Source organism: Lates calcarifer, unplaced genomic scaffold (genome assembly GCF_001640805.2).
Source record: "Lates calcarifer isolate ASB-BC8 unplaced genomic scaffold, TLL_Latcal_v3 _unitig_1991_quiver_1367, whole genome shotgun sequence".
NCBI classification, from domain to species: domain Eukaryota; kingdom Metazoa; phylum Chordata; class Actinopteri; family Centropomidae; genus Lates; species Lates calcarifer.
The window spans coordinates 1-27,147 of record NW_026115902.1 but is presented as its reverse complement, the minus strand read 5'-3'; the positions used below and the strand labels follow the sequence as shown (position 1 = coordinate 27,147).

Sequence of the window (27,147 nt, the reverse complement as noted above, 5' to 3'; positions counted from 1 at the left end):
TCAGTGTGTTTCTGGTTAAATGTCTGAAATAAGGTCTGTGGTTTTAACACAAGCTCAAGACATTTTCAGGTTTTATTCTCTGACATAAAATGGGTCAGTAAATCCCCCACTCCTGATGTTTGAAGCTTTTCCGTGTCTTAAAAAAGGCGGTTGCTAACGAGTGTCTAAATGACACTACAGAGGTTGTCGGGGACGTTAACATGAAAACCCATCTACTCACCAGTCCACCTTTACAGCCTCGTTGTGTTTCTACTCACGCTCTTTCAAACTCTCACTAACTTTCTAAGAAGAAAGGCTTTTGGAGAAGAGCTCAGAGGTCAGAGTCTGAAAACTGGTTTACTTTCTCTTCTGTAACAGAGTATTTAAACTGCAGTACTGGTTCTTTTACTTCAGGCTCGGAGTAATCCCTATTCTGTGTGATGATGGTTGGGGTGGGGTGGGGGTGGGGGGGTCCTGGGAAAAGGTCCTGGCTAGTCTGGGTTCAGAGTGGATCTGGTCTGATCCAGACTCCACAAATCACCCTGAGACACAAAGAACAGAAGAAGCTGCAGGTTTAATTAAAGGAGCAGTTCTCTGTAAATCACAGAGCTGTCGTTACACTGCAGCTGATCTCGGATTAGATCTAAATCACTGAGTTTACTGTCAACAATCAGACAACAGCTGAATCTGAATCTGTTTTATCTCTCTCCTCTTCTCCTCCTTTTCCTCCTCTTTTTACCTTTCCTTCCCTACCCTCTCCTCCCTCCTCTCCTCCCTTCTCTCCTTCTCCCTCTTTTTGAAACTCTCCCACAGTTGAGTCCGGTCTTTGAGGAGTTCTGGATCTGCTGTGGGATGTTTGGGTTCAGTCCAGACCTCCATGTCGTATGAAAGGAGAGGTCGGACCCCCCCCCCTCGTCTCCCACCGCCTGGTGTCTTTGTCTCTGTCCTTGGCAGCCTCAACGAGTCCTCAGAGCTTCTTTCACCAGGAGAGAAAAGCAGATTGTCTTCATTAAGGAGGATGCCTTGTTTCAGGAAGTCCAGGCCGGGAGGAGGGGGAGGAGGGAGGAGGGGGAGTTACAGAGAGGGAGGGGGGGACACAGACAGAGAGAGAGGGAGAGAGGGAGAGAGGAGGAGGTGAAGCAGAATGTCAAAGTGAGGAAAGTCTTTTGTGTTGGGTGTTTTCCGCCCGGCGACAACTGATTCATATTCAAATACAGACTGTGAATGGACGGTTACACACATTCCAAAACACAGACACACACACACACACACACACACTTCCTTTATAAAGAGGAATGAAGCTGAGAGAGTGATGTCATTGTTGGAGAAGGTGTGAAACTGTGAAAGGAGGAGGAGGAGGTGGAGAGAAAGGAAACAGGAAACACGTTTAGTTTATTTATTTATTTTTTTGGAGTTTATACATTTTCTGAAAAATACAAACATCTCTGTCCTCCCATCTCTCTGTCCTCCATCTCTGTCCTTCTTATCCCTGTCCCCACTCCTGCTGTCCCCATCTCTGTCCTCCATCTCTCTGTCCTCTATATCTGTCCTCCATCTCTCTGTCATCTATCTCTCTGTCCCCCATCTCTGTCTTCCATCTCTCTGTCCTCTATATCTGTCCCCCATCTCTCTGTCCCCCATCTCTGTCCTCTATATCTGTCCCCCATCTCTGTCCTCCATCTCTCTGTCATCTATCTCTCTGTCCCCCATCTCTGTCTTCCATCTCTCTGTCCTCTATATCTGTCCTCCATCTCTCTGTCCTCCATCTCTGTCCCCCATCTCTCTGTCCCCCATCTCTGTCCTCTATATCTGTCCCCCATCTCTGTCCTCCATCTCTCTGTCCTCTATATCTGTTCTCCATCTCTCTGTTCTCCTGGTCTCCACCATTTTGCCTCCACTGTAGAAACAGTAGAATCCAGCTTCTACCAGACTCAAACTAAAGGATGAAGTACACAGGGTCAGAGGTCACACTCTTTACAACAGGTTGCTATGGTTACAGAGCTGCTGATTCAGTGACATCAGAACCAGAACCAGTTTGATATTGAACTTTCTCTCTGACAGCTGCTCATTGTTCCAGCAGCTCCACACCACTGTGCTCTGATTGGATCTGTGTTGTTTTCAGTGAGGAAGGCGGGGCCGTCTGTCAGAGGAACCGTGGATCTCGATTGGCTCTGCGGGAGCGAAAACGGATCTCAGAGAGTTTGGAGTTGATGCCGGAGCCGATGACTCCTTTCTTGGCGAGAGGAAACCGAGCCAAGATGGCGTCTGAGGAGAAGAAGGAGACTGTGAGAGAAAGGTCAGTGGTTAAAGGAACAGCCCATCAGAGTCTGAACCTACTGAAGATGGCGTTGATCTTGTGCGGGTCAAGCGCGCTTCGCTGTGGGTGGAAGGCAGGTCGGCGGCTCCGCCCGCCTCTCAGGTTACTGTTCATCAGCGTGTTCATATCAAACATGCCCATCAGCAGTGTCCGAGCCATCGCCGTGGGAGACTGTGCCTGATTAGCTGCCTGCCACGACCGCACATCACAGAGCACGCCAGAGCCCGGGTACACCTCCACCTGGTGCACCTGGACAGGACAGGTAAACATCACACTAATGAGCTGTTAAGAAGCTCTCACCTGGACACATTAAACCATCTGGATTAAAGGTGTCCTCACCTGTCCAGTTGCATCTCCGGCAGTGCACTGGCTCTCAGAGCAGCTCCTCCTCAGCTCCTCCATGTCAGTCTGGCTGCAGAGTGGTGCCTCCTCCCCCATATGACTCCCCAGGTCCCTGAGGTCTGGTCCTCCTGGCACCTCTTCGTCCTCAGAGCCCAGTGGACCCCAGGACTCCGACAGGTCCTCGCTCAGCTCCTCCTGGAACTGTGGGATCTGGACCTGAGGACTGAAGTCTCCGTCCTGATTGGTCGCTGTTTGGTGGTGATAAGGGGTGTAACTGTCATTTCCACCTGTTGCTTTGGAGACGGAGTGGTGACCGTTCACCTGGCCCAGCGTCTGCCACATGGTGGACAGGAGCCCAGGGATCTCTGGGAAATGTGTTCACAGCAGATGTCATGAAATTAAACAGGATGTAAAACCTGATCTGTTCCCTGACGTCCTATCTGAACCTGGTTTCTGATTGGTCACCTGTGAACGGATAGACCAGGTGATGTGGATCTGGACTCACCGTGGATCAGCATGTTCTTCAGTCTGTGGTTCTCGGCTGACAGCTCTGCTTTCTCTCTCTCCAGCTCTTGAACCCTTGAACGCAGGAAGTGAAGCTCAGCGATCTGTGAGGGCATCAGACCTGACACAGCTGACTCCACCTTCACCATCTGCAGGACAGAGAAGATTTTTCTTTAAAAAACAGTTGTTAAAAGAATACTTCAAATAAATGTGATGAGGAAACTCACCTGTAAATTCACCTGTAAACTCACCTGAACACTAACCCTGCCCAGCCAGTACCTGTGTTGTTCTGCTGATCTGATGTGTTTTATTTCATCACCTGTCAGATCTCTGTGAACAGTTAAGTTGTTTTCTACTTTATTCTATTGTAAAACAAACTCGGTCTATTTTTCACTTTAGGAAGCTTCATGTTTATGCAAAGTGAAATACTCACACACAGCTTTACTGCAGTAAAAGTACTTAGTTACTTTCTCCACTGGCAACTAAACACGGAGAGAAACTGGACACAGTAAAACATTCAGTTTGCAGTGCCCCCCACTGGTCACAGTGTCAAACTGCACTAACAGGAATAAACCAGCTGTGGAGGAAGCACTCTGATCCTTCAGTAGAAGTACTCGAGTATCATCAGTTAAATGTACTGACTGATGCAGTTACAAGTTACTTTACTTCAGATGAAGTATTGTTATAAATGCAAATAGATCAATTAATTTAATTCAGTTTAATTCAATTATTTTCATGTTTGTTTTCATTAAACTAATCAATCAATTCATTAATCAATAATCAGCTAATCATAATGAAAATAATCATTATTTAAAATCTGAACTCAACTGCTCCAGCAGTGATAAAAACTTACTTACTTACTTTCATAGTTGAAATACATTTACCTGATTACACTCGGATACTTTTACTGAGGTAAAAATACTGAGTACTATTATTATTATTATTATTATTATTATTATTATTATTATTATTATTATTATCATCATCATCACAGTGCCACAGATAAACAGTGTGTGTTTGTAGCTTATAATTAATCTTCTACAGTTTTGTATTAAATCTAATATTTGCAGTTTATATTTTCTCAGGCTGCAGATGAACATGAAACCCGGTTCCTCTTACCGTCGGCCCGGTGCCGGTCCCGGTGTGTGTCCGCTGCAGGACGCTGCTGTCCGGACTCTCCGTCATCTGAAGACACGAACCGGAGCCGCTGTAAGGACGTTACTATCGGACTGGACCTGGGAATGTTCCGGAGCTTCAGCCGCTCAGAAAAAAAACACACAAAGAAAAAAAAAAAAAACAAGTTTATTAAAATTCATAATACCTCCACTTCCGGCGCCGCTCCGTGACGACATCCCTGCGCGCCCTACTGTAGTTCTGCAGATTGACGTTGGCAACGTTAGTCTGTGCACAGCGGGACTACAGTACCCAGAGTGCACCGCGGCCCGCAGCCTGTAACCGAGACTGAAGGACGAAGAGACGATGATCGGTGAGTTGTGTTCCTCTGCTCAGGTTCTACTGAGGTTCTACTGCTCGGAGTTCAGCTGAATGAGAACCAGTTTAATCAGGAACTGACTGACAGAAGTACTCTGATCATTTACTGCAGTGAAAGTACACAAGTATTCTCAGTCAAAATACTGATGCAATAAATTGTCACTGAAGTCCAAGTAGCAACGAGTAAAGTACTGTAATAAAGTACTCAGTTACTCTGCAGAGCTGCTGCTCACGTGTCAGTTGTTTACCTGTCCCTTTAGAGTCACCTGACCACCTGACCTGTCACCTGTGTGTCTCCTCAGTGTTTGTGCGGTATAACCTGGGGCCAGGGGTGGCCGTGGAGCTGCAGGAGGAGGCAAGTGTGGCCGAGCTGAAGGAGGTGGTGGGGAATCAGCAGGGAGTCAGACCGGAGCAGCTCAGGGTTCTGTTTGCTGGGAGGGAGCTGCAGAGCTCTGCCACGCTACAGGTGAGGTCAGAAGGATGTTGGGAATTTAGAGATTAAAGATTTTTTTCTATTTTATTTATTTATCGTCTTTCTCCTCCCCTCTTCTCTTCCTCCTCCTCCTCCTCCTCTCCTCCTCTCGCTCCCTCAGGGTTGTAACCTCCCGGAGCAGAGTACCATCCATGTCGTCCTCCCTCCTTCAGGATCCTCCTCCTCCCGGCTGCTCCTCCTGCAGGAGCGTCTGTCTCTGGTTGGGAAGGAGGAGCAGGACAGCCTGACCAGGCTGGACCTCAGCTCCTCACGCCTCCCCACCACCTCCACCGGCCTGGCTGTGATCCTGGAGGGGAGCGATGGAGGAGGAGGTGACGGAGGAACAGAGGAGGCGCAGACTACAGGAGTGAAAGGTCAGTGTGTCGGTGCTCCTGTAACACATCAGTATTGTAGTATGTGAGTAGTACTCTGACTGTGTACCTGTGTGTACCTGTGTGTTGTGTGTCCTGTGTGTACCTGTGTACCTGTGTGTACAGGTGTGCATACCTGCAGTACTTTCTTCGTGTACTGTAAGAGCTGCAGGTCGGTTCAACCTGGAAAACTGAGAGTTCGCTGTCAGAGCTGCAAACAGACAACACTGACTCTGAGCAGAGTGAGTACTGATACTGCAGTAACACAGTAACTGTACTGCACATACTCAGTATTTATGTCTGTTAGTTGCTGTGTATGGCCACAGGGGGCGCTGCAGGTCACAGACATGTGATCAGTGATGATAAATTATTCTAGTTCATCAAACTTTCATTTTCTGATCAGTAAGATGAAGAGTTATGATGAAGATGAAGATGATGATGTTGATAATGATGAAGGTCTCTCTGTGTTTCAGGGTCCGTCCTGTTGGGATGACGTCCTCCTCCCTGGTCGTATCCATGGCATCTGTCAATCAGATGGTTGTCATGGTAATGAAGCGGTAAGAGGACACATCTGAGCTCCGGAGATTCATCAGTTAATTGATCAGTTGTTAGTTGATCAGTTCCTCCCCTGCGTGTGTGTGCAGGAGTTCTTCATGAAGTGTGCGTCCCACCCAACCTCAGATGACGACCTTTCTGTGGCCCTCGACCTCATCATGACCAACACCAGAGACGTGCCCTGCATCGCCTGCACTGACATCATGTAACACGCACACACACACACACACACACACACACACACACACACACAGTCTCATCAGTTTCCAGCTGTTGTAGCATCTGAACTGAGTCTCAGCAGATGAATCTGGATCTGATCTGACTCTGGGTTCAGGTTCTGTCGCTCAGCTTGTCTCAGGTTCAACGATAATGTTATTGATCAGTTTCTCTGAGACAGACTCAGTTTAAACTTCTGATTTCATGTTCAACAGGATTAAAAAAGAACAGAGTGTTAATGAGATTAGTAATAATAATAATAATAATCAGTAAATCAATAAACAGATCAGTTAAAGCTCTGATCCTCTCTCCTCGATCTCAGAGACGTGGTCTTGGTCTTCCAGTGTTTGGAGCGTCATGTGATCTGTCTGGACTGTTTCCGTCGGTACTGTCAGGCCCGACTGGATGAGCGACAGTTTGTTCATCACGCTGTGATTGGATACTCTCTGCCCTGTGCAGGTGAGTCACCTGACGACTGTTTCCTCTGAGACAGTACACATCATACATCACACACATCACACACACACACGGGACGGCTGTTGAACAACTGACTAAACAGCTGTTCACAGAACCTCATGGAGTTCTGTGGTTGGTCGGCTCACCTGTGAGGCCTGGCCTGTGGGTGGGGCCGGCTGCGTCTGACGCGCCCCCCTTGTGGTAGCGCCCTCTGCGGTCTCTGCAGAAGATGAAGCTGCACCAGCTGTTCACCAGCTGTTCACCAAATGTTCACCAGCTTTCTCATGTTTACTCATCAGAGGTTTCAGTCCTTCAGTCTTCGCCTGTGTTGACATGTGACATAGTGATATGTCACATGTCAACACAGGCATCACACACACACACACACATAACTGTGTGTGTACACACACACACATAACTGTGCAGGATTAACACATAACTGTGTGTGTGTGTGTGTGATGCGTACTGACTCATTCACAGTCTTCGCCTGTGTTGACGTGTGTGTGTGTGTGTGTGTGTGTGTGTGCAGCCGGCTGCGTCAACTCTCTAATCAAAGAGCTTCATCACTTCAGAGTGTTGGGGGAGGAACAGGTGAGTCCTGTCTTCTTATTGGTCATTGTCATTTTACCCAGCATTCAGGCTGACACACCTGAGCTCGCTCTCTCTCTCTCAGTATGGTCGGTATCTGCAGTACGGGGCTGAGGAGTGCCTGCTGATGATAGGAGGACTGATGTGTCCATCACCTGGTTGTGGGGCGGGGCTTCTCCCCTCAGACGGCAGCAGGAGGGTGGAGTGTGACAGACGTGCGGGCTGTGGCTTTGTCTTCTGCAGAGACTGCAGAGGGCGCTACCACGAGGGGGCGTGTCAGACGCAGCCAGCCCCGCCCACAGACCAGGCCTCACAGGTGAGCCGACCAACCACAGAGCTACCGGAGGTTCTGTTGGTCTGTGCTGCAGAAGAGACAGAGTGAAGTACGGTGGCTGAGAGGGTTCAACACTGAAGACAACACAACACAAGAAAACACAACACAAAGTGCAGGACATCAACACAGTGATTAACAATTTCTCTGTTTCTCAGAGGAACTGTCTCTCCTACTGATTCACTGATTAATAGTTAATAATCAATCAGAATTTGAAATGACAGTTTATTAGGTGAAGGTGCAGATTGAATACTTTTCACTGCTCTCAGAGAAAAGATGATTTTTCATTGTTTTTAAATGTAATTCTCATTTTGGCTGAACTTCCCCTTTAACTCGATCTGAACTGAACTGACCTCATCCTCCTCCTTTCTCCTCCTCTCCTCCTTTCCTCTTTTCCTCTTCCTCCTCTTCCTCTCCTCTCCTCCTCTTTTCTCCTCCTCTCCTCTCTTCCTCCTTTCTCCTCCTCTCCTCCTCAGAGTTTTGTGGTGGGGGAGGAAGCGTCTCTTAGAGGGAGGTGGGATCAGGCGTCTCAGCTCCTCATCCAAGAGTCGACCAAACGCTGCCCTCAGTGTTCAGTTCCTGTGGAGAGAAACGGTAAATAACTCAGCAGGAGGAGATGTGGGTTCACCACCCACACCTGTCTGAAACCTGAGGAGGTACCAGGTCTCACCTGAGACAGAAACTTCTGTAGACCAGATCTCAACCCTGGGTCCTGGGTTTATTGCTGTAATGACAGGAAACAGGAAAGAGATTAACCTGAGTGTCCGTGTCTCCCCCTGCAGGTGGCTGCATGCACATGCAGTGTCCTCTGTGCAGAGCGGAGTGGTGCTGGATCTGTGGAGTCTCCTGGAACAGAGAATGTATGGGAAACCACTGGTTTGGATAAACACACCTGCTCAGGTACAACAGCAGCTTCTCAGACAGGAAGACAGCACCAGAGGACCGTGGGAGATGGACGCCTCCCCAGCTCAGATCTGGACGAGTCAGCGGAGGAACGTGAAATAAACTGACTTCAGATCAGATTCAGTGTCACACTGATCATGTGATCGGAGCGTCACAGGTTCAAGATTGCTGAACAGGAAACAACATGGAGATTGAATAAAGTTTAAACGAAAATGTGTTTTTCTTTGTTTCTCTGTGATAAACCCATACGAACTGATCAATACCTGGTAATCAATACCTGATGATCAACAACATTGATAAACTCTCAGATTCTGAATTATCACTGATGTTTTCATCTCAGGTTTTCAGAGGTCAAAGGTCAAACACAGTTTTATTGTTATTGTGACACTGCGTTTATATGTGAGACCAGATCCTGGACCTGGACCTGGACCCTCCACCCACTGATAAGATGAACCATAAACCTTTGAGCAGCAGCTGATCAACATCATCATCTGTTGACTTTATGTATCTGTTTTCTACAAAACCACGAGGTGAAGCCTCAGATCCAGATCAGAGACCAGTTTCAGCTGGTTTTAGTCCTTCATTCAGGATCCAGGACAGGAGATACTGGATCTTGAACCAGGTCTGGCAGGTCCTTTACTTTTCAGCAGTTCCAGAAGGTTTCTGAAGGTTCTGCAGGTTTCAGGAGTTCTGGCAGATCTATCAGTGTAAAAGTCTGGAGTTCTGACCTGGTGGACAGAGGGTTGACAGAACCAGGATGAAGAGGGGGACCTGGGATGGTCTGACAGGTCTGCAGAATCCTGGACTGGAGCTGGAGATGACAGGAAGCACCAGTAGAATCCAGGTGAGTGTAAACCAGAACCAGAGACGGGTCCACCGGTGGTCGGAGTGTTTGTTTTAGTCTGCTGGCCCCAGTCAGGTCCAGTCCGCTCCTGAAAATGACGATTTACAAACTTTATTTATGGAGACTTTTGTAAGACTAACATAGTAAACACCACTCGTCTACCTTGTCCAGCAGGATAGAACAAACCCCACCGGTCTGCCTCGTCCACTTTCACTTCTGAGGGCCAATACAATCACAAACAGCTCATCATGTGACCTGTCACACTGGTTTTACTGGTTTAAAGGGGTCCTCAGGTCTCTGTTTCTCCTCAGGTCTCAGGTGGTCCTCAGGTCTTAGGTGGTCCTCAGGGGCCCAGGTCTCCACTGTCAGCAGCAGTGAAGGCTGCAGCTCAGTGGGCGTCGTACTCCTGCAGCCGCTGGAGGCACAGAGGAAGAAAACTAAGAGGTAAGTCGAACTGGTCTTCATCAGTCTGCTCAGCAGATTTGGACTGGTTTTAATGGTGTGTCTGGTGTCCAGGACTTCAGCCAGAGACCAGGTACCGAGGTCTGGCTGAGGACGATAAAGGTGATGAAGAGCAGAGAGACGAGACTGACGGCACAAATAAAGACCAAAACCTGAACAAAAAACTGCTGGACCACTTCAGAAACCTGGCTGCTTCAGACCAGGACCAGGACCAGGTAAGACAGACCAGGACACAGACCAGGACCAGGTGAGGTGAAACATCAGTATAAAATCATCCTGAACCTGTATGTGTGTGTGTGGAGGTGGACCTGGCGTTTCTGGATCAGCTGATCTCGGATGGAGCCGATCCAAACAGCTCAGACAGATTCGGACAAACTGTTCTTCACGAGGTGAGTTTCAGATTCACTTCCTGTTCTCATTGGTTTCTATTGGTTCATTTAACGACACTGTGTGTATGTGTGTGTGTTCAGATCTCCAGGGCATGGAGTGTGGATGTGATGCGGTTCTTCCTGGACCGGGGTTCAGACCTCCTCCGCCCTGATCATTTTGGAGTCACGGCGCTGCATGTGGCCTCAGCACTGGACTACCAGCACATGGTCCAGTTCCTTCTGGAACGGAAAGGTCAGAGTCAGTGCACAACCACTGAGGCTCATGGGTACTGTAGTCTACTGAACATGTCCATTGGGTTCTGGCCCCAAGCTCTGCACAGATCAGGTCTACAGATCCTGATCGTGTTCATGTGTTGTTGTCCTCAGCTGATCTGGAGGCTCGGACTCTCCTGGACCAGCAGACCCCTCTTCACTTCGCTGCCAAGAATGACGCTGTGTCTTCAATCAGACTCCTGCTGCAGGCCGGAGCCTCTATCAGCTGCACCGACCACAAACACCGGACGCCGCTGCAGCTCGCCGCCAACCTGGGTACTGCTGACATCACCGCTGACATCACTGACATCATCACTGACATCACCACTGACATCACTGACATTACCACTGACATAATCACCTGCCTGTCGTGTGTTTTCAGAGCGTAGTGAAGCCGCTCAGGTTTTATTGGAGCTCGGGGCGGAGGCAGGGATGAAGGACTCTGATGGACAGCTCTGTATAACTGCTCTGATTGGTCAGATGAGTCCAGTGGTAAAAATGTCCCTCCTACTGACAGAGGACAGGGCTGTGATTGGTCCAAAAACTTTTAATGTGTTTGTTTACGTTTGTGTACGTTTGTTTATGTGTAGCCTGGTGTTGTTGTGTTCAGGCCCAGCTGGCGCTCTGTCAGTTCCACATCACTGACAGGATGACCAGACAACAGTACTACTACCTGAACCTGCTGGAACCAGATCCACAACCACACTCACCTGAGAAGCACCTGAAAGGTAACACTGCTATTACCACAACTACAGTAATATTGCAGTATTACTACAGTACTACTACAGAATCCCTACAGTACTGACAGTATCACTGCTGAAACTGTCATACTGATGTTTTACTGACAGTCCAACCACTTGCTGACCTGTCTGTCTCACCTGTCTGTCTGTTTGTTGTCTTGTAAAAGCAGTTGTCAGTGAGCCGACATCTCCAGTAAGTTTTCACCAGCAGAGTGAAGTGTTCTATATTCACCTGTGTTTACCTGTGTTTACCTGTATTCACCTGTGTTTACCTGTGTGTTTAACAGCTGGAGGTGGTGGTTCAGGAGGGAAAACTGGACCTGATCATGAATCCAGTCTTTCTCAAACTGATCCAGGTCAAATGGAAACTCTATGGCAGGTAAAAGTTCACTGATTTGTCTGATTTATGTTACATGACTCAGGTGAACATGTGTCTATCTGTCTGTCTGTCAGGTTGGGGGCATGGCTTCTCCTCATCTTAAACTTCCTGTTCAACGTCTCCTGGACGACCGTTGCCATCTCTGTGTCTGTCCACAGAGACTCAGCTGATCGCTATGTCCTCCCCCAGGTGACCTGTCCTCTTTCTCACCTTACTCTTTCTTTACCTGTCTCTCTCTCACCTGTCTGTCCCTGTTGTGTCTGTCTCTCAGGACTGGTGGCGTGTCCTCCTTGTGGTCCTGGCGCTCCTGTTGACCCTGGAGGAGGTGCTGAGGGAGGTGCAGGACATCCTGTGTTCCAGGAGGAAGCTCCGCCTCTGGAAGGAGTGGGCAGAGCGTCGTCTCCTTGATGATCTGCACTGTTCACATCCCATGTGGCCTCAGGTACGAAAACACAACAACATCAACAACAAACAACAACAACATAATATTATTAACTACACCACTGTAAAATGTTATTATTGATATTTGTGTCATTATTTTTCTATAATCATTGTTTTAAATTCTGTGACGTGTTGAATAAGTTTCTGCTGCAGAACAACCAGCAGGGGGCAGCACAGCTTCAACAGCAGCTTCACTACTATCAGGAGTATTTTTAGGGCCCGAGCAACGAGTTGCGTGGGCCCAACGGGGCCATGCAACGAGTTGCAAGGACCCTCTTGTTTTCGGTCTGTTTATTATTATTATTATTATTATTATTATTATTATTATTATTTTTTTTCTTCTTTTTCCGCCTCTTAGATCGGCTTTTTGAGGGCCTTAACATGCGTGAAAACTTACCAAAATTTGCAGACGCGTCAGGCACGGCGAAAAATTTAATAATTTAGGGGTCTTGAGCATGGGTGTGGTAAAATGGCCTCGGTAGCGCCACCTACATTTTTAAACGGAACAGCCCCTCAAGCCCGTTGCGCCTAAAAATCTGAAAATCTGCACACATATGTAACATCCCATGACGCACCAAAAAGTCTCTTGGAGCCATATTCTAAACCCAACAGAAAGTATTTTTATTTTGACCGGAAGGTGAAAAAATTGTGTGTTTTTGGCCATTTCCAGGGGTCGCTTGAACGCGAACTAGTCCTAGACGCATTATCCGATTGACTTCAAAACTTAATAGTATGTTCTTAAGACATAGACGATGTTAAATTGCGGCAGATTTTGAGTTTTTGTTGAAGGGCGTGGAAGTTATGGCCCCTCAAAGTTCGATTACTCGCCACGAAACAGGAAGTTGCTTTATTTTTGCTATATTTCGGCCATACTTTGTCCAAACTGCATCAAACTTTACAGGATTGTTAATGGTACCTATCTGCACACATCCATATGTCAATATTCATACAATTGTTGTAGCACCACCTATTTATAGCAGGAAATGACATATTTTATAGTGTGATGTCCAGTTTCTAGACGGGTGACCAGATTCACTTCAAATGTTGTCAGCCCCTCCTTGAGGAATTTTTTAGAAGACTGGCTCCGAAAATTGTGAGTTTTGGTCGAAGCGTGTGCCGGTTCTGGCCCGTCAAAGTTTGGAAACCCAACTTCCTGTTTGAAACCTCAGATTTTGGGGTAACTTCCTGTTGCGACTCTCTACTTTATCCTATAGATGGAGCCATTGTATTACTCTTTGATGGGTTTTTGGAAGGGGTCTCTGTGTGTGTGTGTCTGTGTGTGTGTGTGTGTGTGTGTGTGTGTGTGTTTGTGTTTGTGTTTGTGTTTGAGGGGGGAGGGGAAGAAGAGTTGATTCAGTCTGTGAGAAGCTGCCACAGAGAGGTTACAGTCAGGAGAGCCAAGAGCTGCTTTACACGCGGTATAAAAACTTCAGTTAAGATTTGAGCTGTCACTTGAGAAAGCATCATGCCAAAAACTAAGGAAATCACTGTAGACTTGAAGAATTGTCGATGCTTAGGAAGCAGGAGAAGGATATACAAAGTTATAACAGCATTTCCAAGCGTCAAGAACTCAAATGAGAAGCGTCACCGAGAAATTCAAGGAGAACCACACTGTGCAGAACAAGCCTGGCAGAGGTAGGAAGCCAAAGATTTCAATGACCCTGGAAAGAAAACCAGTTAGAGACCTGTCTAAAGAACCCATAAACGCTGCCAAGACACTAGTGAATGACTTAGTTAAGTCTGAAATTGTAGTCTCAAAGAAGATTACATGAATTCATGTAATCTTACCATATGTCTCCTCTTGACCAAAGCTGAGCGTGGATTGATGCTGTCTTTACAGTTTGGTTTTGATCAGTTAGGAAATTTCACACGGGGTCAGCTGATTTTTTCGTCTTACTCAGTGTACGGCGACAGGAAAAGTTCACTAGGTCCTCCAGCGTCGAGGTGAACCAGCTGAATATAAGCCACTCAAGTTGACGACAAGTGCATTGAAAAGTAAAAGCTGCTGGCCTTTACCTTTTCTTTGTAAAAGCGCCTGTTCGGCCAGTAGTTAGTAAAGTAATATTTTCAGCGTTGTCCACAGTCTCATGACATGTTTAACAGGAAGCACAGCACGCTGGTTAAGCTCATGGCAAACTGTTACTAACAGCTAAAATGAAAGCTTGTCTGTATGTAGTCTAACTGGTTAGTTTGTCACTAATCTCCAAATTTTGCAAATTGCTATAAACTTCACTCTCTTAAACCAGTAACAGTCTGAGCTGGACTGATAGGGGTCTGTATGGATAAAGATAAAATCCTAATGATACCCATCCCTACAGCTGGTTAGTGGCTTCGCCCTGACTTTAGGCAGATGAGATATTCACTGTTCAAATAACTTCATTATAAGCCTTGTTTAAGCACAAATGATTTATATATGCACCCAATAACAGAACTTAAAAAAATGCTTTTGCTCAAAGCTCAAAGCTTGTAAACTCAAGTTAAAACTGAGTTTTATCTCCTTTTGGGAGGGGGTATTTCTCTGTGTGTTTGTGTGTGTGTGGGTGTTTGTGTTTGTGTTTGAGGGGGAGGGGAAGAGGAGTTGATTGAGTCTGTGAGAAGCTGCCACAGGGAGGTTACAGTCAAGAGAGCCAAGAGCTGTCACAGATGATGAGCTCTGAAAAATATTATCACAGAAAATAATTAGCATAAAAACTTTTATTTAAAATTTTTACATCTCGGAAGTGTGAACTGTTACGCCAGCGTGTGCCCTGCGACCTGCGTTGACCCCGCGGTTGCCGGAGTCCCGCGGTCGCCGCTCCCCCGACGGGCGCCGGGTGCGAGGGCCCGTTCAACGCTGCTCGCAGCTTTAATTAGTATTAATATCAGTGTTGTGTTGCAGGAGAAACTTTTCTTGTTGGATCAGAAGAAACAGATTCAGAGGAGGAGAGGAAACTACAGCAAAGACCTGTGGTAACAACACACACACACACACACACACACAGACACACTATTCATAAGAAGATTCATCACAAGACAAACAAAGAGAATCTGTAAAATAAAATAATATTAAACTATAATGATAATAGAAACAAAGTTTTATGAAGAGGTTTAACTGATCCAGAGTCCAGACCAGGTCTTAATAGACCAGCAGTCTGTAGTATGTCTGTAACTATTCTTACATGTGGTGTGTTTTTGTGTGTGTCATCAGGAACGTCTGCGATTGGCTGGTTTACTCTCTGCTGACAGCGTCCTTCAGCGTCCATGTGGCAGATGTAATTGGTCCATCTCCGTCTCTGCACACTGCCAGTCTGCGTCTGTTCTCCATCACCGTCGTCTTCCTGTGGCTGCGACTGATGAAGCATGTCAGAGCCTTCAGGTAACACACACACACAGCGGACAGATCAGTACTGACAGTAATCAGTAATCTGAGTATTTTTAGCTGATTCCTTGCAGGACTTTGACTTTTATTTTTCCTCTGTGGCGTCAGATACTTTTACTGCATTAAAGTATCTGAGTACTTCCTCCATGTCTGGTCAGGATAGCTGGCATGGTTACCATGGTAACACTTAGTACACCTTAGTGGTCAAGTTACATCGCCTCACTGTTACCATGACAACAGAGGAGATGAGGATGACCAGGTGTCCAAAGATCCTCTCAGCTGCAGGAGGTCTCACTCACTGACATCCAGGTGTGTGTGTGTGTGCAGGTTGATGGGTCCGTTCATCGTCATGTTGGGGAACATTGTCGGGGACGTGATGTGTTTCCTCTTCCTGTATGCTGAGATCTTTGTTCCCTACGCCTGCAGCTTCTGGATCATATTTGGAGGTCAGAGAGTGTGTGTGTGTGTGTGTGTGTGTCTGTGTGTCAGTCACCTGATCACCCTTTAACCAGGTGTGTACTCCCCCCCAGGGTCCTCCTCAGTTCCCAGCATGCAGTCTGTCTCTGGCCTGCTCTACAGTCTGTACCGCATCACTCTGGTGGATGAGTACGAGTTCACTGCCATGGCGACGGTGGACGCTGTCATGGCTCCTCTGCTGTGTGGGACCTTCCTGGCAGCATCCTCCATCCTGTGTGTCAACCTGCTAATCGCCCTGCTCACCGACACCTTCCAGAGGTCAGAGGTCACACACAGACTGTCCACACCTGGACTGACTCACACACCTGTTTGGTTCACCTGGTCCAGTTCTCTGATCCATCAGGGCCAGTCCCAGGTCTAAAACCAGTCCCCGATCTGAAGAGAGTTAAACCAGGACTAACCTGAGGAGGCATCAGTCTGAACTGGTCCAAACTAAAATAATTAATTTTTTTCCAAAACAAAATATGTCAATAATCACACAGTCATCAATAATCAGCTATTGACTAGTGTGTGTGTGTGTGTGTTTATGTGTGTGTGTCAGGGTTCACGATAACTCTCAGGCGAACGCTGTGATGCAGCAGGCCGCCGTCATCCTGCAGGTGGAGGACTCCATGCCCCTCCTCCGCCGTTTCTATGACAACCAGTATATATCCAATCACTGTGCACCACTGGCCGATGCCCACAATGATGACGTTAACACAAACCCCCGTTACCATGACGAGATGGGACGCATCACAGCACAGATCAAAGTTCGTTTGAAAGAGCAAAAGAATTTTAAAAACTTTAATTAAAGGTCAGAGAGTAAAGTGTGTGTGTGTGTGTGTGTGTGTATGTGTGTGTGTCTGTGTGTCTGTGTCCTACAGGAGACTCTGGACCAGTTCCTGGTCCTGCAGAGAGACGTAGAGACGGTCTCAGGATCAAGATCAGGATCTGGGTGAGGCTCTGACCGTCGCTGACGTCTTCAGGTCTGAGACTCTGCTGCAGGTCTGACTCTTCATCTTCTCTCCACCAGAGTCCACATGGACCAGAACCTGCAGAACCACCTCCAGGAGAGAAAGGACCAGCAGGACCAGGAACTTCAGGACCAGAACCAGGAGCTTCAATTAATCCGAGCAGAGCTGAGGCAGCTCCGGACTCTGGTCCAGCAGTTGGTTCAGAACAGGACAGACTCAGGTTTACAGAATTGACCAGACCAGACCACAGACCAGACAACAGACTAGACCACAGACCAGTCTCTGGCTCTTCAGACATGAGGACTGATCCTGATCCAGCTCTTGAAGAACTCAGTGCTTTTATTTTGAAATAAAGGCTAAATGATAATTATTATTATTATTATAATAAACACAGGCTGAATGCCTCTGTTCAGTCTGAGTGAATCATATTTTTCTCCTGTGATTGTTTTTAACTTCAAATAACCCTGGACCCTAACCCTAACCCTACGCAGAGCCAACACACATACAGACAAACAAAGTCAGTAAAATGTTTTTATTGTTGTTTTATTTTTATTTTAATGTTTTCTGTTTGTTCAGACTCTAAGTGAACGTTTATTTATTTCCCTTGTTTAAAACATAATAAACAAACAAAAACATGGCCCCGCCCCCTTTGCTCCTCGGGCCCTCAGCTGTTGATCATTTCCAGTTCCGGTTCTTCTTGCAGTAGCCACAGAGTAGAGGGAGGAAAGATGGCGGCAGCCGAGTCCGACGGAGATCCACCGTCCGCTTCACGTTCGGAATTCCTGAATTTCTCCGCCAAAGACACCGCGTCGGTAAGCGGCTCCTCGCCCTGTCAGCCCCACTGACCCTCTCTTGTCCTGTGACCGAGTCACCCCGAACTCTCACACCTGCTGAACGCGGGATTTAGAGGTCAATCCGCTGTTTCACCGAGCTAATTCTAATGCTAGGGCTAAAGCTAATGCTAGCTGCAGGGAGGGTGTGTAAAACATCTGGATGTCAGTTTAAAGCTGCCAGAAACATCTGGTCCGCCTCTGTCAGCCCGAACTCTCCGTTTACACCCCGACTGTCGGTTCGACCGAACCCGATCCGCATGTTCTTGTCGTCCAAACCCGCTCCGAGCGTTTATTTACCGTTACAGCGAGCAACATCGGAGCGAGTGTTTATTTACTGTTACACCGAGCAACATCGGAGCGGTGGGTCCGGAGGCTCCGTCCCAGGTCCTAAAGGCGCAGTCCGAGGTCCTTGGAGATGGTCTTGGTCTTGGTCTTGGTCTTGAGACACTGTCTCACGGTCCCAGGTTCGCAAACACGGTCTCAGGGCGAAAGACTCGATTCCAAATTCTGAGACACAAGTCCCATAATAATTATATGTAAATTGAATTCATGAATAACCCGTTACAGTAAAGTCTGTGATAAAGGACAAAACATTATCAGAGGTGAGATTCCTCCTGTAGGCACAGGATCTGCTGCTAGCTGATAAGCTGTCACCAGCTGTTAGCTGCTGCTAGCTGCTCTAAGCTGCCATCAGCTGCTAGCTGATGCTAGCTGCACTAAGCTGCCATGAGCTGTTTACTGTTAGCTGCTAAGCTGCCACCAGCTCTTAGCTGATGCTAGCTGCTCTAAGCTGCCACTGCCTGTTAGCTGTTATCTGCTGATGGGTAAACTAGCTAAGCTAATAATAAATAGTGTGGTGACCAGAGCAGACAGGTTCTCTCAGGTTGTCATTAATTAGTTTAATTCAGATTAGCATAAAGCCATCATCTCAGCAGCTGTTAAAATGGGATCCAGCAAAACCAGGTTAACAACAACACTGTGACAAATATTCTCTCACTATGAGTTCATCGTTTTCCCCAGGTTCTTTGTGACATTTGCATTTGTTCCTCTGAACACAATGACTAAAGTGAACTGATTATTTATTGAAAGTTATCAGCTCTAAAACAGATTTTATGGGTTTAGATTTTCATGGTGCTAAATGATCAGCCAAGGGTTATATTGTAACCTATGTGACTCATTAGCACCGTGTAAGTCTGGTGTTGGCTCTATGTTAGCTCTGTTTTAGCTCAGTTTTACCTTAGTCTTAGTCCTAGTCAGGTGTTAGCGTAGTGTTAGCCTGGTGTTAGCTCAGTGATAGCTCGGTGTTAGCTCGGTATTAGCCTGGTGTTAGCTCAGTGTTGGCTCGGTGTTAACCTGTGTTAGCTCGGTGTTAGCTCAGTGATAGCTCGGTGTTAGCTCGGTATTAGTCTGGTGTTAGCTCAGTGTTGGGTCGGTGTTAGCTCAGAGATCTGGGTCAGTGTGTCAGTGAATAGCAGGTTAAACAGTGACAGAGCTGATTAATCCGCTGCTACTATACCTGGTTACAGGAGAACTACTACTACTGCTACAGGAGTACTACACTACAGGTTTACTGCAGTACACTACAACTGTTGCTGTTTAATTTTCTGTTTCTGTGTCTTGGAGAATCAGAAACTGATCAGAATTGATCACCAATCAGTTTCTGTGATCAGAGAAATGTTTTTATTGTTTTTGGCTCAGTTTAATGGAAACCATCAGTTTACCAGAGTTACTGTGACATGTCACTTTGTTTACTAAATCTAGTGCCCCCTCCTCTCTCTTCCTCCTCCTCCTCCTCCTCCTCAGCGGTGGCTGGCAGCAGCCGACCTGCAGCAGGAGGTGTACCGTCACCTGGCAGTGTATGTACCCAGAATCCTTTGTCTGGGTCCGAGTGGGGGCAGCAGCAGCAGGGAGGAGCAGAGGGAGGAGCAGAGGGAGGAGCTGGCCTGTCAGCTGCTCCTCCTGGCTCCTATGGAGTGGCTCCTGCTGGGGGAGGAGCCGGCGGCCGGCCTGGCTCAGCTGCAGGAGAACAACCAGCCGTCACCGCTGTGTGGACACGTGTTCAAGGTCGGGGAGCCCACCTACTCCTGCAGGTAACACACGCCTGCACAGGTAACAGAACAGCAGAACACATATACACTCTGTCCAGATGTTAACCATGTTCTGTGTGTGTGTGTGTGTGTGTGTAGGGAGTGTGCGGCCGATCCAACATGTGTTCTGTGTATGCAGTGTTTCCTAGGCAGTGTTCACAAAGAGCATCGATACAGGGTGAGTACACACACGCAGAGCAGCTGGTTGATGCGAGGACAGACATGTGACACACACAATAGACACCCATCTGCTGTCAGGTACAGACAGACCCCGCCCACCTCAGGGTGAGGAATCGTCTTAAAAGCTCTGATCAGGACGGATGTTGACAGACAGATGTGGACAGGAAACTGTCAGAGGAGCAGCTCCTGCGTTTGTTGTCTTTGAACAACAAACATATGTCTGTTTCCAGACATGGAAAAGTCTGGAAACAGACAAGGACCTGCAGAGGTCAAAGGTCGAGCTCTGCAGGTGACAGCAGAACACTGAGAGTCTGCTGTCAGATGCAGGTGACAGAACACACATCTGAAGGCTTGTATTTATATCTTTATGAGGACCAGTATCAGTTTCAGACACTGAGGACGTGTGAGGACATTTTCTCTGTTTAAAGGTTCAGACTTGACCTTAAGGTTTAGGTACATGTGTCTGTGTGTATCACTGACCCTGTGTATGTGTGTGTTTTAGATGACCACATCAGGAGGTGGAGGTTTCTGTGACTGTGGAGATGCTGAAGCCTGGAAGAAGGGTCCTTACTGCCAGAAACACACACCGACCGACAACAGCAGAGACACAGAGGAGGTGAGACAGCTGTCTCTCTGTCTGTCTACCAGTCTTCCTGTCACTGACCCTCTGCAGCAGTCATCACCTGGTGCTGTTTGTCCCTCCAGGACCCCGTAGCTCAGCTCCCCGCTGACATGGTGGCCCGTGGTTACAGCATCTTCTCCATAGTCCTGAAGTACGCTGTGGATCTGCTGACCTGGGATCAGGAGGAGCAGCTACCTGCAGGACTGGAGCCACTGTATGCGCTCACCTCCACCTCATCACACAAGAAACATCAGAAACATCATTCTATCTACTAAACTTTATTTAATCAGGTTTTATTTTCAGCAGAGAAACAGTCAGACATCAGATCAGTCACAATACACAGTTGTACTGCATGTACTCATACTTTCTGTGTGTGTGTGTGTGTGTGTGTGTGTGTGTGTGTGTGTGCGTGTGTGCGTGTGCGTGTGCGCGCAGGGAGAGAGGAGACACCTACTACTGCATGTTGTTTAATGATGAAGTCCACACCTATGAACAGGTGATCTACACTCTGCAGAAAGCTGTCAACTGCAGCCAGAAAGAAGCTGTCAGCTTCGCCACCACTGTCGACAGAGACGTCAGTACTCGTCATCATCATCGTCATCATTATTATTATTAATTGAATTATTATTATAAATATACAGTTATTGTAGGTCAGTGCAGTAATAACTGAAATTCTGACCTGAGCTCAGAACAAATTTTTTTCACATGATGAGGAGGTTTATGTTTTCAGCTGAAAGGGTGATGTGTGTGTGTTTGTGTTTGTTTGGTGTTTGTTTAGGGCAGGAAGTCAGTTCGATACGGAGATTTCCAGTTCTGTGATCAGGCCAAGTCAGTGATAGTGGTGAGTATCTCCATACTGACCAGACTGATGATGATGACAACTGATGAAGTGAATTAAACCCTCTTTTTTCCTCCCTCTGTCAACACCCCCCCCCACCACCACCACCACCACCACCACAACAACCACAACCACAACCACAACCACACACACACACACACACACACACACACGCACACACACACACACACCTACCTACCTACCTACCTACCTCAGAGGAACACCAGCCGTCAGTCGAAGCCTCTCCGGGTTCAAGTGATGCACTCATCTGTTGTAGCTCATCAGTGTTTCGCTCTGAAGGCTCTGAGTTGGTTGGGACAAATCATTCAGTACTCTGGTACGTCTGGACTTCATTACCCATGATCTCTCCGTGTGTGTGTCACCGCTACTGCTGCATGTTGTGAGTGTGTTACCATGGTGTTACAGATGGACTGAGGAGGATCCTGTGTCAGGTGGGACTCCAGAAAGGTGCAGAGGGAGAAAACTCCTCTCTGGTCGACCGACTGATGCTCAACGACTCCAAGATGTGGAAAGGTAACCTCACCTGTCATCTCACCTGTCACCTCATCTGTCACCTGACCTATACTGTGAGAACTTGTGTTGATGTATCTCTGTTCTGATCCATGTGTAAATAAAGGTTTGAGTTTTGAATGTGAGTCAGTGAGACAGGTGAGACTCACCTGGTGTGTGTCTGTAGGAGCGAGGAACATCTACCACCAGCTGCTGATGAACAGTCTCCTCATGGACCTCAAGTACAAGAAGATCTTTGCCATCCAGTTTGCCAAGGTAACTCACCTGATCAATACTCACTTGATCAACATTCACTTGATCAGTTGATCAGTTATTGATTAGATCCTGTCAGATGTTATCGATTAGATCCTTCTTACTCCACAGACGTTCACACTGCTCCTGAATCTGTACCTTTATAGGTCAGACAGGTAATCAGTCAGACTGAAACTTGTATGTTTATTTTATCCATTGTTGTTTTAAACCAGCTCCTCTCTGTTCTTTTATTCTTCATTTATAATCTGACCCTGGATCAGTCCGGCAGAGGTTTCTGGGTTAAGAGGTTAAACTTAATCCACCTCTTTGTCTCGTTGATGTTGTTGCTCGGCTGCTCAGTGTTTCCGTTGTGACCTAGTTATCTTCAGTCTTCTGTTTTACCCTGGGATGGTGCAGATTATTCTCCGGCCCCCTGCTGCTCAGCTGCAGCTCAGACTCACCTATAAAGTTTATTTAGTTTAAGCTGGTTGAGACTGGTTTGTTTTCAGGCATCAGTGAAGTTTGATTTTATCAAAACATGAACAGAATGTTTGTTGGGACTATTTTCAGTGGCGGATTAATCCACATGTGGTGCTGTGGTGAGTGTTTGGGGCAGCAGCTTTACTGTAACTACAATAGGTCACACTGAGTATCATGTCGGGGTATAATTTGGGAGGGGGTGTTTTGGGGGTGTCGGCCTCGGCACCAGCGACCTCTGACCCAGAGGTGAATGTCGTCCCCCCCCCCCCAGAACTACAGACGCCTCCAGACAGATTTTATGGAGGACGACCACGAGCGAGTAGTGTCAGTGACCTCGTTGTCTGTTCAGCTCTTCACTGTCCCAACCATGGTGAGTACTCCTCCTCCTCCTCCTGCACCTCCACACACCTCTCTCTCTCTCTCTCTCTTTCTCTCTCTCTCTCTCTCTCTCTCTCTCTCTCTCTCCTGCTGGTAGAGTTATGAACGATTGCAGAGCGACTACGTGAAAGACGACCACGACCGTGAGTTCTCCATCACTGACCTGTCAGTACAAATATTCACCGTCCCGTCGCTGGTGAGTTCAGTCTGAGCTGATTTTACTTCATCACCTCTCAGCTCCACATCAGAGTCTCTGGTTTATAAACAGTCTGGTTTCTGTTGTTCAGCACAGATGGGATTCAACTATGGTTTATTTTCTTAAATCTTCCCCAAAAAACTTTGATGTTCTTACTTGAACTGCACTGATCAAACTAAAATCTCACTGAGACAAAATAAATGTGAATAATCTGCAAATAAAATAAACTTTGTTCACATGTGGTGTCTTTATATTTTATCAATACGGAGTCAAATGATGAGAATGATTAACTGATACGCAACAGAATCTGGATGCTACATTTCCCATAATGCCCCTGGGCAGAGTCAGGCTGGTGAACAGCCGCTAAACATTCAGTGTAACCACCCTTTAATCTTCATTTTGTGTGTGTGTGTGTATGCGCAGGCCCGGATGCTGATGGTGGAGGAGAACTTGATGACCACCATCATCAGGACGTTTGTGGATCACCTTCGTCATAGAGACCTGCAGGGACGCTTCCAGTTTGACCGCTACACCGCCCAGCAGGCCTTCAAGTTCGGACGAGTCCAGAGCCTCATTGGCGACCTGAAGTGAGGACCAGTCAGAAACCAGTCAGAAACCAGTCAGAGACCAGTTAGGTCCCAATTCTCCCAGCTGACCCAGTGTGTGTGTGCAGGTACGTCCTGATCAGTCGTCCCTCTGAGTGGAGCGATCAGCTCAGGATGAAGTTTCTAGAAGGTTTGGACGCGTTTCTGGAGCTGCTCAAGTGTATGCAGGTACCGGTCTGTCTGAAACTGTCAGTCTGTCTCTGAACCTGTCTCTCTGTCTCTCTCTCTTAACCTTCTGTCTGTCTATCTCTCAGGGTATGGACCCGGTGGTGAGACAGGTGGGGCAGCACATAGAGATGGAGCCTGAGTGGGAGGCAGCGTTCACTCTGCAGATGAAACTGACTCACATCATCTCCATGATCCAGGAGTGGTGCTCTGCTGATGTGAGTCTACACCTGTACACACACGTGACACTCACCTGTACACACTACACAACAGTCTCAGCTAAGTCATCAGTCTGTCAAACATCTTTGCTGATTATTGATCAATAAATTAATAAGTTAAAATGAATAAATTAATTACTAATAATTTGTCAGCACAGTATTGTTCTGACAGCTGTCTACCTGTGTGTGTGTGTGTGTGTGTGTATATATATGTGTGTGTCAGGAGTGTGTGTTGATCGAGGCTTACAGGAAGTGTCTGGGCGCGCTCAGTCACTGTTACAGTGGCCTCCCAGACGGTGAGCAGCCAATCAGTTTGAGCCTGGCCGGTCACAGCGTGGAGACGTTCAGGTACCAGGTGTCTCAGGACAAGGTGTCCATACACCTGCCGGTCTGCAGGCTGCTGGCAGGTAAACACACGCTGACACACACACGTGAATCTGATGTAACTAAATCAAAACAAATGGACTCACTGATGTAAATAATCAGTAATGTGGTGGTGTGTTAATGTTAATGTGATGTGGTGATGCCCCCCCCAGGGCTCCATGTTCTCCTCAGCAGGACTGAAGTGGCCTCTCGTTTCCCTGAGCAGCTTCCTCTGGTCAGTAACAGCTTCACAGTTTAACACTGATCAAACTAATCAAACTCTCAGACTGAACTGTTAAAACTGGTCAGATCAATACTTCAGTGTTGACATGTATGTGTGTCCTCAGGGTGAACTCAGCCCCCCCCTCCTGATCGAACTCCCCCTCCGCTGCCTGGTGCTCTGTGCACAGGTGCATGCTGGGATGTGGAGGAGGAACGGCTTTTCCCTGATCAACCAGGTGAGTCCGTAACTGATGATCAATACTCAAGTGATCAATACTGTGATCAGTTCAACGACTGTAACAACATGTTTGTGTTTCAGATTTATTATTACCACAATGTGAAGTGCAGAGTGGAGATGTTCGACAAAGACATCATCATGCTGCAGGTAGAAACACTCTACTGACTCTTGTGACTCTACTGTCTCTATCTCTGCTGTCTGTGTCTCTACTGACTTTGACTTTCCTAACTCTCCTGACTTTCCTGACCCTCCTGACCCAGACTCTACTAACTCTAGTTCTACTGCACCAGGTGGTTGTAGTTTCGGTCTGTTACAGGCGTTTGTGTTTCTGCTGTGATGCAGGCGGGGCATCCATGATGGATCCAAACCACTTCCTGATGATTGTTCTGAGTCGATTCGAACTGTTTCACATTTTCAGCTCTGCAGACGTCAGGAAGAGATACAGAGAGGCCAACAAGGTCAGTACTGACTTCACTGACTCTACTGACACTGTAACAGACAACAAGAGATACAGACCAACAAGGTCAGTACTGACTCTACTGACAGTCCTCTGTCTGTATGACAGGATGTGGTCCAGCAGAACAACACTCTGATTGAAGAGATGCTTCACCTCATCATCATGGTCGTTGGTGAGTTCATCTATGCTTCTTCAGTTTTATTTTAAAAGACCATGAGTCAGGTGATACAGGTGATACAGATGATACAGGTAGCACAGATAGCGGCAGCATCAAAGCTTTACTCCTGTGAACCACAAACCCATAAGGGCTCAGCTCCAGGTGTTAGTGACGTTCAGGTGAGGCCTGAGGAAGGCAAAGATGCGGCTCAAACTGTCTTTATTAACACAGACTCACCTGTGTTTACCTATTTACTGTCTGAAGATGAAGCACTGCAGCTGTTGGTTTAACTGTGTGTCTGGGGTGGGGGTGGGGTTCAGGTGAGCGGTACGTGGCAGGTGTCGGACAGGTGGAGCCGTTTGACGAAGTCAGAAGAGAAATTATCCACCAGCTGTCGATCAGACCAATGGCTCACAGTGAGCTCGTGAAGGCTCTACCTGAGAATGTGAGACACCTACCTGTCTGTCTGTTTACCTGTCTGTCTTCTGTGTGTATAGACAGCTGACCTCTACCTGTGTCTCTCTCTCTCTAAGGGGAATAAGGAGACAGGTCTGGAGAGAGTCATCGACACGTGGCTTCATTCAAGTCAGTATGATGTCCACCTTAAATACAAACACCATCAGTCTGAACAGGATTTAATTTTCATCAAATATTTATAACATGAAAAACTCCTTCATCCACCTTAACTGAATCTGTTCACCTGTAGAATCCAGGTGTCACAGTACTGACTGCAGTACTGACTAGTACTACTGACTGACTCGACTAACTCTGGTTTGGACTGTAATACTGACTAACTGTAGTACTGTGTATTTGTATTTACAGGAAGCCAGGTGTGACAGGTCGGGGTTTGTATGAACTGCGTCCTGAGTGGAACAAATACTTCAACCTGTACTTCCATCACTACAGCAGAGCTGACCAGTCCAAGGTACATACACTGATTAGGGCATTGATTGGGATATTGATCAGTGAGTCATTGATCTGTGAGTTGCCATGGCAACCATGTGTGATGTGTGTGTTTCAGGCTGAGGAGGCTCAGAGGAAGCTGAGGAGACAGAACGGAGAGGACACAGGTAAACACACCTGTCTGTCTCACACATCTACACACCTGGCATGTGTCTCACTGGTCACCTGTGACACAGACAGGATTCTGAATGAAATGTTGCAGCAGACCTGCGTCACTGTGACTTCCTGTTTTGTCCTCTGGCTTTGTCTGAACCAGATCTAAGTGAGTCTGGACCTCAGAGGCCTGTACTATGAAGGGAGTTTAACCTCCTCTGATTTAACTCAGGTTATCAATGAAAGTTGGGGGTGACAAACTAAATGGTCTTAAATGGTATGGCAGTGATTAAGATGTCGGTAAGTTGAGTTGGTGTTAAAATAATGGACAATAACGTCCCCCCACCCCCATTTAAAGGATTATTCACATCAATAATAGACTAATGACACTAATGATGCTCAATTCTACTGCTTGAAAAAACAAATTAAAATAACAAATTAATAAGTGAAAATGGAAAATGTGGAGCATA

General features: G+C 47.1%; 4 protein-coding genes across 7 annotated transcripts; 3 read left to right on the top strand and 1 right to left on the bottom strand.

Moving 5' to 3' along the window:
* Window positions 1-1,493: 1,493 nt before the first annotated feature.
* LOC108891575 (uncharacterized) lies at window positions 1,494-4,448 on the bottom strand. Of its 2 annotated transcripts, XM_018688757.2 has the most exons (7): window positions 4,262-4,391; window positions 3,576-3,624; window positions 3,394-3,472; window positions 3,144-3,291; window positions 2,636-3,003; window positions 2,317-2,545; window positions 1,494-2,244 (listed from the first exon to the last, which is right to left on the bottom strand). In XM_018688757.2, the coding sequence occupies exons 4-7, from the start codon at window positions 3,289-3,291 to the stop codon at window positions 2,123-2,125; spliced, it is 867 nt and encodes a 288-aa protein (XP_018544273.1). In that variant the 5' UTR covers window positions 3,394-3,472; window positions 3,576-3,624; window positions 4,262-4,391; the 3' UTR covers window positions 1,494-2,122. The 2 variants fall into 2 exon arrangements, with proteins under 2 accessions (XP_018544273.1, XP_018544271.1); XM_018688755.2 differs by lacking the exons at window positions 3,394-3,472; window positions 3,576-3,624 and having other exon boundaries at window positions 4,262-4,448.
* A 60-nt stretch (window positions 4,449-4,508) lies between these two features.
* Window positions 4,509-8,738, top strand: LOC108891574 (E3 ubiquitin-protein ligase parkin). Of its 3 annotated transcripts, none has more exons than XM_018688754.2 (11): window positions 4,509-4,628; window positions 4,936-5,099; window positions 5,227-5,479; window positions 5,603-5,718; window positions 5,950-6,033; window positions 6,121-6,236; window positions 6,570-6,706; window positions 7,233-7,294; window positions 7,377-7,607; window positions 8,099-8,216; window positions 8,405-8,738. In XM_018688754.2, the coding sequence occupies exons 1-11, from the start codon at window positions 4,622-4,624 to the stop codon at window positions 8,506-8,508; spliced, it is 1,392 nt and encodes a 463-aa protein (XP_018544270.1). In that variant the 5' UTR covers window positions 4,509-4,621; the 3' UTR covers window positions 8,509-8,738. The 3 variants fall into 3 exon arrangements, with proteins under 3 accessions (XP_018544270.1, XP_018544268.1, XP_018544269.1); XM_018688752.2 differs by having other exon boundaries at window positions 4,557-4,628; window positions 4,894-5,099; XM_018688753.2 differs by lacking the exon at window positions 7,233-7,294 and having other exon boundaries at window positions 4,557-4,628; window positions 4,894-5,099; window positions 7,336-7,607.
* Window positions 8,739-8,842: 104 nt separating this feature from the next.
* LOC108891573 (transient receptor potential cation channel subfamily A member 1) lies at window positions 8,843-17,246 on the top strand. Its single transcript, XM_018688749.2, has 19 exons — window positions 8,843-9,369; window positions 9,681-9,813; window positions 9,886-10,046; window positions 10,134-10,220; window positions 10,302-10,452; window positions 10,587-10,748; window positions 10,855-10,964; window positions 11,083-11,200; window positions 11,380-11,405; window positions 11,500-11,591; window positions 11,666-11,780; window positions 11,863-12,033; window positions 14,911-14,981; window positions 15,220-15,387; window positions 15,718-15,836; window positions 15,921-16,125; window positions 16,409-16,616; window positions 16,731-16,801; window positions 16,880-17,246. The coding sequence occupies exons 1-19, from the start codon at window positions 9,283-9,285 to the stop codon at window positions 17,052-17,054; spliced, it is 2,430 nt and encodes an 809-aa protein (XP_018544265.1). The 5' UTR covers window positions 8,843-9,282; the 3' UTR covers window positions 17,055-17,246.
* Window positions 17,247-17,497: 251 nt separating this feature from the next.
* Window positions 17,498-27,055, top strand: LOC108891572 (E3 ubiquitin-protein ligase UBR2-like). Its single transcript, XM_018688748.2, is given in 25 exon segments — window positions 17,498-17,632; window positions 19,457-19,743; window positions 19,840-19,918; window positions 20,423-20,536; window positions 20,626-20,756; window positions 20,978-21,116; window positions 21,321-21,383; window positions 21,597-21,717; window positions 21,807-21,914; window positions 22,078-22,166; window positions 23,098-23,196; window positions 23,620-23,783; window positions 23,870-23,969; window positions 24,056-24,184; window positions 24,408-24,591; window positions 24,721-24,782; window positions 24,895-25,005; window positions 25,089-25,153; window positions 25,348-25,465; window positions 25,573-25,636; window positions 25,942-26,066; window positions 26,155-26,188; window positions 26,191-26,206; window positions 26,444-26,546; window positions 26,643-27,055. Coding segments are annotated over 25 exon segments (2,793 nt in total). The 5' UTR covers window positions 17,498-17,548; the 3' UTR covers window positions 26,847-27,055.
* The last annotated feature ends 92 nt before the right edge of the window (window positions 27,056-27,147 follow it).

Bases quoted from the DNA above. Each gene is read 5' to 3' on its own strand.
- LOC108891575 (XM_018688755.2), bottom strand. From the start codon at position 4,327: ATGACGGAGAGTCCGGACAGCAGCGTCCTGCAGCGGACACACACCGGG. The intron at 3,292-4,261 runs GTAAGAGGAACC...TCTGTCCTGCAG, and splicing joins GGACCGGCACCGGGCCGACG to ATGGTGAAGGTGGAGTCAGC. The intron at 2,546-2,635 runs GTGAGGACACCT...TGTCCTGTCCAG, and splicing joins CCGGAGATGCAACTGGACAG to GTGCACCAGGTGGAGGTGTA.
- LOC108891574 (XM_018688752.2), top strand. The intron at 5,480-5,602 runs GTCAGTGTGTCG...CTGTGTGTACAG, and splicing joins GCAGACTACAGGAGTGAAAG to GTGTGCATACCTGCAGTACT. The intron at 8,217-8,404 runs GTAAATAACTCA...CTCCCCCTGCAG, and splicing joins AGTTCCTGTGGAGAGAAACG to GTGGCTGCATGCACATGCAG.
- LOC108891573 (XM_018688749.2), top strand. From the start codon at position 9,283: ATGAAGAGGGGGACCTGGGATGGTCTGACAGGTCTGCAGAATCCTGGA. The intron at 10,047-10,133 runs GTAAGACAGACC...GTGTGTGTGGAG, and splicing joins CAGACCAGGACCAGGACCAG to GTGGACCTGGCGTTTCTGGA. The intron at 12,034-14,910 runs GTACGAAAACAC...GTTGTGTTGCAG, and splicing joins CACATCCCATGTGGCCTCAG to GAGAAACTTTTCTTGTTGGA.